Below are 9165 nucleotides of genomic sequence, written 5' to 3' on the forward strand. Positions count from 1 at the left end.
TGGGTTGGTTTGGGGCTAGCTTGCTATTCACCATATCGCCCAAGCTGGCCTCAAACTTGTAATTTCCCTGTTTCTCAGCCTCCCAAGTATCAGGATTGCAGGCATGCACCAGAGCCAGCATGAAACATTGACTTTTACGAGTTAAAATGTGCATTGGTGTCCTGCGAATCGCACTTCTTTGCAGGCCTGTTGGGCTGGGCCCCTCAAGCAGGGTGTCTTCTCCGCTGGGCAGTCCTGGTTCATTCTGTCTCTTCTCCTTGCAGTTGCCCATGATGGGAGGAGCGTTCATGGACTCATCCAATGAGGACTTCAGTACCGAGTACTCCCTGTTTAACTCCCCTGGCAATGTCCACTCGACGTCCAACGGCCACGGCCAGCCTGAGGAGTCTCCTCGCTCCTCCAACGATGCTGTTCTGCTATGGATTGCCATCATAGCAACACTGGGGAACATAGTGGTGGTAGGGGTGGTGTATGCCTTCACCTTCTGAGGATGCTGAAGCTGTGGGGATGCCCCTCCCACTCTGGACTCACCTAGTAAGGTTTTTCATGTGGCTCCATCTTTCTCCCAGATGCTGGAGACACCTATGTTCTTGAATGGTCCCTGGAGGGGCAGGCACCATACATCTGTAATTTCCTCCAGGCAGATCGGGTTTAGCATATTCCATGTTGAGGTTGAGCTCATTCAAGACACCTTGAAGTTGGTGCTTTCAGCTCCTAAAAGCTTGATGGCTTGAGTCCTTCAAACAGCAGACTGAAAAATTCTTGAAGTTTCGGTCAGTCCCAGAATGATGGTTTTGAACATCCTATTGGGTGGGAAAAATGCAGATCTGGTTTGGTGACATTTTCTTAGCAGTCAATTATCACTGTATGTCATATTTTTTTTCTGCAGACTTTTTGAACCCAGTATGTGGGTACTGGGACAAGAAGAACTTTCACAAGTTAGAATTCCTACCTTTTAATTTTATGTCCCACCCCTCGGGACACTGACTGCGATGTTGTAAGGTCGCAGAGTGTTGAGAAATTGACTTGTAAATGATACTTTGTCACCAGACACTTGGTCCCTTGCAGACTCCAAATGCATTAGAAAACCCAGACACTGGAATGAACTTTCTGATCTTTGTAAGAAAAGCAGAAGACGTCTTCACATTTTAGATCGTCCAGGCAGTTAGCATTCTCTCCTCCGAGGATGATTTAATCATGTCCCCCTCATCACTGGACAGATGTCAGGGGCAGGGGCCTGATGATGGTGTGGTAAGATAATGAAGGAGTCAGCGCTGAGTCTGACCTCCATCCTAGCCAAGTTCTCTAGTGAGCCCGTCCCCACACCACCCCAGCAGCTGAGGCGCAGAGGGAATCAGGAGATGTTCAGTCTGGGCATTTACAGGTCATCTGGTCTCTGTGCTGTAAATTGGTTTAGCTGCTGTGCCCTCCGTCACAGGTTTGATTCCCCACACCCCTCAGTGTATCCAGCCATACTTGCAAATGCTTTGGGGGAAGCTGTTAGTACAGAGAACTGGCCCAACCTTTGTTGCCAAGAAGTAGGGGCATAGAGTGTCTTCTGAGCCTCCTAGAATCCTCAGCAGGGCAGGACGCTGGGCTGACACTCAGCTGTTGTGTGTTGGGCATGGAAGTTGTGGGATGTTTGCTCTGGCTTCCTGCCTCCTCGTCACACCCCTGAGCCTTTCCCTGTGCCGAGGGTGGGGCACTCTCATGAGAGAACCCAAGCCAGCATTGGGAACGGGAGTGTGCTGTGACCCAGTGCTATCTGAGTGCCTCTTGGGAGCTGCAGCTGGTGGTCTGTCCCCTACCTTATCTCCATGGAGATGGCAGGTTGGGGAAGGATCTGTGTCTGCTGTACTGAGAGACAGGACAGGAAAGCTAAGGACAGCTTCTAGCCTTGTAAGCATGTCAGTGCTTTTACACACACACACACACACACACACACACACACACACACAGGCACACAGGCACACACAGAGAGAGAGAGAGAGAGAGAGAGAGAGAGAGAGAGAGAGAGAGAGTCAGATGACATCTTTCCTGCTCTCCTAGATCAGACAGAGTGTTACATTGTAGACAGTGTTACATTGTCACGGACATGGGAATCCCCTTGCCAACCTGGCATCAACTGGTCACATTCTGCCCTCCTATTTGCTCCAGTTTCCTATCTGAACTTCCTCACCACAGATAACAGTGAGGAACAAATGACAGGTCCCAGCCAGAGTAGCCAAGGTGCAGCCCACTGTCCTTCCTGCCTCTGCTTGGCTCTGTCTTGGTCATCAGCTAAGGGACGAGCAGGCCTGAGCTCAGTGCTTGAGTGTTGTGAGCAGGCATGGTGCTAGATTTTTATGCACAGCCTTCATCCTTCCATCACCTCATAGCAGCAAGGTCCGTCGTGCCCAGAAAGGAACCAGAGGCCCAAAGAAGTGGAGTAACTTCCGTCAGGCCACACAGTGTAGAAGCGAGGATCCTCTCTCTCCACTGAGGTACATTTGAACAGGACTTGAGTCATCATAAGGTGTTTCCCAAGGTATCCCAGCTTGGGATGGCTCAGACCATCAGAATGGGACAGCTTCGGCTTTGTCTACACCCCAGGGATAATGAACCTTCCCCCACCACTTAAAATCGACCTTCAATCTCCATGTAGGTCTCCAAGAAGGGTTCCCGAAGTAGGGTTTCTTGGTCACATGTATAAGGGGCCCCCAGCAAGGCTTGCAAGCCCCAAGGAACTGCACATTAGGAAGGTTTCAGTGACCAGCACTGCAGTCAGATTGTGTAGCAAGCTGACCCAAGCTGGGGTACAGTCTTTCTGTGAGCCCCAAAGCTCTCCAGAGCAGAGGATAGCATCTTCTTGGGGACCCCAGCTAGTACCCCATTGCCTTCTCCCTAGGTAAGGCGGGTCCCAGAGCCCCTTTAATTTGACAGGAAGGCCCTTACCTTTTGGGTATCTGACCCTTGGAGAAGTGCTGCCCTTGCTGAAATGTTCCCTGTGGTCCATGAAATCCAATTAGAGGAACTTATGAGTTCCTTTTCTGCCTTGCCCAGAGAGGCCACTGTCCCTCCTTGTATGCGTTTCTAGGATCCCAAGGATCAGGAAATGGGGCAGGTCAGTGCCACACAGCCAGAGAGGCAGTATGCCAGCTTCTGGTCCTGGCTAGGATGCTTGTCCACTGACTAGGATCTGTGTGGGAGCTAGAGCCACACACGCAGCTGAATATGTGATCTGGGCATTGTGGCCCTCTCCTGCAGGGGTATGGCCACCCTTTGTCATCAATGGGTAGTAAAATGGCCTATCTCTCCTGCTGCAGCCAGTCTTGCCTATCTCTCCTGCTGCAGCCAGTCCTACTTACAAGATCATATATTTCCCAAGTCGGGACCAAGGAGGAGCAGTCAGAGACCAACTGGCACATGGGCACCTGTGCCAAGCCCTCCTAGCCTCTTTCCTCCAGGGCCACTCTGTGCAGGGTCTGGAGGAGAGAGAGGGTGCTAAGCTTCAGCTGAGAGCCCCGAGGTACAGAACACAGGCTCGGTGGGGCTCCTTGAAGAAACCGGGGGATGAAATTATGAGCTCTGGTTACCCCTTGTGCAACCTCCTGAGATCAGAGCTTGAGCAAGACCTGGTATGGGGGAGGGAGGGAGGGAACCACAAAACCCACAGGGCAGAGGGCAATGCACATCACTACCAGCGTGACAAAACCCTGCCATCACTCAGGACAGATGGAGGCTACACCTGGAACACAAGTCTGCATGGTTGGGCCTGGCTCACTGTGGGTGCCGTCTGTGGTTTACTGATGGGAAATAAAACCCAAGGGCCGAAAAGTTGCTCAGTGGGTAGAGCATGAGAACCCTGAGTTCAGATCCTCAGAGCCCACATTAAAGTAAAACCAGCTCTGGGAGGAGGGGGGAAGATAGGCAGGTTCAGGGGGTTCGCTGGCCAGCTACTAGAACCAAAAAAGATGAGCTCTGGTTCCGTGAGAGACGATGGTTCTTCTTTTGTTTGCTTTGAGTTTTGTTTTGCTTTTTTAAATGGTGAGTGGATAAATGATTAAGGAGGATCCTTGATGTCAACCCCTGGTCTCCACATGCAAGCAAGTACAAGTACCTACACATGTACATGTGTGCACACATGCACACGTAGACAAGATAGAGAGAGAGAGAGGGAGAAGGAAATCCAGGTGACTCAGGCCTTTCCGAGGACAAGCTTGAGCACAGTAGTGTCCTCATGACTGTCAAGGCCACATCATTGGGGAGACATCGTCTCAACCTCCCCATCTTTCTGCCGATGGCTGCCTCAAAAGCATTTCGGATCTGCTTTTCCATGGGGCTAACTCCCAGCCGATGTGCGTTCAGCGTGCATTGGCCACAGGGTACTTCGGAGCGAGCCCTGGTTCTTCATGGAGCCCTCTGTCTGGTGGAGTAGCCCAAGTCTATGTCTGCCTCCTGTGGTCTTTCTTGATTTTTTTTTAAGACTTGCAGCCTGTATGAGACCTCATGTGACTGAGGATAGCTGTGCTTTCCACCCAAAACAAAATCATACACTTAAAACATTACGAGTTTGCTTTTTCTTTTGTCCTTTGTAACTCAGTTGCTCAGTTTGGGGTGGGAACTTTGCAGATGGTGTCACTGTGCTGAAATGTCAAAGCATAAGACCTGAGAATCATTGGCATTTGCAGTTCAATGTACTGTTATTACATTACCAATCGTTCTGTGTGCAGGCTTGCCAAGAGGGCATGGATGCCCAACCTCAGGTGGGTTTGAGGGCATTGCCAGGTGGGCTGATCTGTAGAAGAGCAGAGTCTTGTCCCCAGATTTCCCACCAGAGAATTCCCGTGATTCTTCATTTCAGGCGCCATTGTTCCCCAGGGGACATTTGGCAATGCCTAGAGATCATTCTTGTCTCGGGTTTACAGAGGAGTGCGGAGGTCCTGCCTCTAGAGGGTGGAGGCCAGAGGTGCTGCTCATCCACACACACAGGATGGACCCTATGGCTGAGTGCTACCCAGCCCCCAAATGCCAACGGCACCGAAGATGGGAGACTCCATCAGACCTCAGAGTCCAAATCGATGGGGAGTTTTCCAAAGCTGCACCCGTCATGTGTGAGTCAGATCACACGTGGGTCAGAGAAAATCAGAGCACAGAGGCTGCTCAAGGTGAGAGAATGTCAGCCATGTGACTGCTCCCTGGGTGGAGATGACCCTACGATACAGCCAGACTGCTGAGGCTGAGCCTGCCTCCCACCTGTGACTCTGTCCAGGACCTCTGAGGCCTGCCTCTCACCAGGGCACCTGAGAAACATGATCAGTGGAGAGCTCCTGATGGGGACAGGAACAGCATCTGACAAATCCAGGTCTCCTTTCTGACCCTCTGTGTCCCCCAGCCCTGCTCGCCAAAGCTGCAGACATTCTAACTCTTTCTTCTGTCTAACTCTTTCCGGAATTCTTACCCATCACCTGCTGCTCACGGATTCCAGCCGTTCACCAGGAGAGCATCAGCCAAGCTTCTGTGTTTGTGACGATTGCTTAGCCAGCTTGTAAATGTGACATGGAGGTACTTTAACTGTTGTTCTGGGTCCCTGCTGCCCAGGCACCTGGTTCTCTGTGTATTACTGGCTTCTATTTTGCAGCAGAAAGGTTCTTTGCTGATGTAAGATTAACGTGTGCTCTCTTGAAGGTATGATGGTGACACTTCCCTGTGTTAGCTTTCTTGCTATGGTTGTCATTTTCTATTTCAATTAAACAAAAGGAAGATTTAACTCTGTGTCTGGCTCCCACACACTTGTCTTTGAAAGCCACAGCTCCAGGGTCCACTGAGGCAGGATAAATCCCTTCCCACCCCTGCTCCCCTCTGAACTCGCTGTGTTATCACAGCTGAGGTAAAAGGCAGAGGCTGCAGACAGCCAACCCATCACTCTCCTGACCCCTGTACCCGCCATCTGAGAGCAAGGTTTATTTCCCTCACCTCCCACCTTCAGCAACTGCACTGTCTCTGATGCACAGGAAATACGCAGCAGATGTTCAAGGAATGAATGAATGAGTGAATGAATGAATGACCAGCTCAGTCTGTTGCCAAGGAATACCAAGTAGGCAACCATAGTGGCATTCATGCATTCACTACTAACGGAAACACCACAGCAGTAAGGAGTCTGAGGCAGGAGGATCACTCTAAATCTGAGGCCAAGCTGAACTACAGAGTGAGACTCTGTCTCAGAGAAAAGAGCAAAATAAGAAAAACATTTGTGTTGCACTTGGGTGTCAGGTAGTGTTCTGAGCTCTTAGCCTGCATGTCAGCGGTTAGGCTGTAGGTACCGCTGTCATCTCCACTGCACAAATGAGGAAACTGAGTCACAGTGAGGCTTCTTACCCGAGGCAGGTGAGCAGGGCTGGAAATCTTACTCTGGGATCATGTCTCAAAGAGGCTTATAGCAGCTTCTTAGGTTGACTACAAACATCAGAGTGTGGAACCCAAGAGATCACTGGCCACTACTGGTGTGTCCTCAAGAAGCCTGGTGCTCATTAGAAGCAGGTAGCCTCTGGAGGTGAGGTGACAGGTGTGTCAAGGCCACAAGGGAACCAAGAAGTGACTCCAGTTACATCTCCCAAGCCTGCTCCCAGTCCAGCTACCTTCCCTGTTCTATAAAAAGCATCGATCGTCATCCCCGGACCAAACTCACTCTGCCTCGGGTCTCCACTTATCTTGTTTCTGGCGAAGATGGCCACACCCTTCATGCTGCATTGAGGACTCTGTTCTCAGGACCCAGACACAGCATCTGACATGCATAGGAAAGGCCATTTATGAGATCTTTTCCTTCAAGATCCACAGCCCAGCACCGCTAACTATTGTAAGTAGCTACCACTGGTCCAGCCCAGGCCATTGTCCACCTGCATTGAACATTGTCCAATTCCCAGCCCCACCCACCTTGCCGGCCAGCATTCGCACTGCAACTGGAGATTTACAAACTTGACATGTAAACACAAGCATCCACAAGCTGTGTCCTGTCCCCTAGTCCTCTTGGATTGTGTGATACAAGACAGGTTTGTTGGGATAGGAGAGGTCTGCTGAGATATGAACAGACACAGCTGTCCCTGTCCAGGAACCTGCTATACTGTGGGTTGCTAGGCAGCTATCTTTCCTGGGGACAGGCCTGTCCTCTCTTTTGGGTGTGTTCCTGAGGGTAAATGCTCCCTCTTGCTCTCTCTTGGGCCCTCACAATGCCCAGTCCAAGAATGTCAAACTAGTAACATCTGCCTACATGGTGAATAGACAAGGTGCAGGAATCAGGTAAGGAACTCGTGAAAGGAATGCCGCCCCATCCTGGCACCTGCTGGATCAATGGCTTCCTTTATTAGCTTACCAAAGCTGGCTGTACCTCTGGGGTTGACGAGGGGTAGAGAGAATAGGGAAAGAACCCAGGACTCTGGTGGCTCCTCAGTGATTCCCAGGAGGTTGGTCTGTTAACTTAGCTGCCAGCTGTAGTCTCCCAACCCCACCTTCTCTGGAATTTTCCACTTGGCTTCTGATTGTTCTCTCCCGCAGCTCCACAGTTAACTTGTATACAAGTCAGGATGCTGGATCCATCTGTGCTGACGTAGCCAATAGCATTGTCCACCATGGCAATCAGCGCTTGCATGGATGCTGCCCAAGGGTTTGCAAGAACATTCCAGTCCAGCCCTCCAGCTTCCAGACCAGAGCTCCAAGCATTGGCACAGCAGCCTGGAAAGTTTTCCCTTCTGGGAGAAGACAGACGACCAGTGGAGAATCACGGAGTGAAGGGTGAACCATTGAGAAGCCAGGGGTTGGGTGATGGGGAGCCAGAAAAGGCTCTGTACCAGGCTGGCACCCCAGGCCAGACAATCAAGACCCTGGAGTTAAAGAAGAAATAAACAAGTCTGTTACCTGCTCGACCGCAGCCAGCGGTTTAAGCCAGGTTCTGCTCTAGGTAGTGAATAGAGCAAAGCCCTGACCCTCAGATGAGGAAAGGAGAGGAACAAATAAAGGAGATGGTTTGGGGACAGGAGAGCTGGGGGTGGGTGGCTCAGTTGGTAAAGTGCTTGCCTTGCAAGCACAAGGACCTGAGTTCAAGCCTCGGGACCCATATTTAAAAGAAGAGGGGAGGGGAGGGGAGGGGAAGGGAGGGGAAGGGAGGGGAAGGAAGAGGAGGGGAGGGGGGAGAGGGGAGGGGAGGGGAGGGGAAGAGAGGAGAGGAGAGGAGAGGAGAGGAGAGGAGAGGAGAGGAGAGGAGAGGAGAGGAGAGGAGAGGAAAGGAAAGGAAAGGAAAGGAAAGGAAAGGAAAGGAAGTGGGGAGGGGAGGGGAGGAGAGGAAAGGAAAAGAAGTGGGGAGGAGAGGGAAGGGGAGGGGAGGGAAGGAGAGGAGAGGAGAGGAGAGGAAAGGAAAGGAAAGGAAGTGGGGAGGGGAGGGGAGGAGAGGAAAGGAAAAGAAGTGGGGAGGAGAGGGGAGGAGAGGAGAGGAGAGGAGAGGAGAGGAGAGGAGAGGAGAGGAGAGGAGAGGAGAGGAGAGGAGACCAGTGGAGAATCATGGAGTGAAGGGTGAACCATTGAGAAGCCAGGGGTTGGGTGTCCAGTTAACATAAAACTATCTAGCACAATACTTTAGAAACAAAACCCAAAGTTATCATCCAAATTTCACATGCATGCACACATACGCACATGCACTTGCACACACATATGTACACAAAGAATGGAGCAGCACGTAGGAGCTGAGTTATGGGGAATTAAAGCAAGCACGGGGTTTGAGGGCAAGCACCCGTGGCTTTGAGGATCTCTGGTCAGGGTGTTTGTAGTCAGGGTCAAGGTGTAGCAGTAGCTTGGGCTAAAGGCAGTTTTAAAAGGGGACCTGAGGTGCTTCCATGTGCAGACATCCTGGTCTGAGTCTCCCAGTCTCCAGAGCTGCAAGAAATAAAATTTTGTTTATAAACCATCCATCGCCTAGGGCTGTTACAGGAGCTAGAATTAGCATTGCTAAAACACACAAACACATCGCGGTCTGCGCAGTGCTCTGGCCAAGACTAGGGAGGATAGACACACTGGTCAGGTCCCATTAGTTCCGTGAAATACCTGATGCAGTTAACTTATAAAGAAAATGCATAGGGTTGGGTTGGTGAGATGGTCAGAGGGTAAAGTCACTCAGTGCAAAACCTCGATGCTGAATTC

At 51.1% G+C, this 9165-nt stretch overlaps 1 protein-coding gene across 1 annotated transcript in view; it reads left to right on the plus strand.

Annotated features, from left to right (window-relative positions):
* D430019H16Rik (RIKEN cDNA D430019H16 gene) overlaps positions 1-5754 on the plus strand; it is a 39240-nt gene extending 33486 nt beyond the window's left edge. Inside the window, exon 2 of the mRNA NM_001252508.1 lies at positions 264-5754. Coding sequence (NP_001239437.1) covers positions 264-488 — 225 coding nt within the window. The 3' untranslated portion in view covers positions 489-5754. The remainder of the gene's footprint in view (positions 1-263) is intronic.
* The last annotated feature ends 3411 nt before the right edge of the window (positions 5755-9165 follow it).

The sequence above is a fragment of the Mus musculus genome, chromosome 12, assembly GCF_000001635.26.
Source record: "Mus musculus strain C57BL/6J chromosome 12, GRCm38.p6 C57BL/6J".
In the NCBI taxonomy this organism is placed as follows: domain Eukaryota; kingdom Metazoa; phylum Chordata; class Mammalia; order Rodentia; family Muridae; genus Mus; species Mus musculus.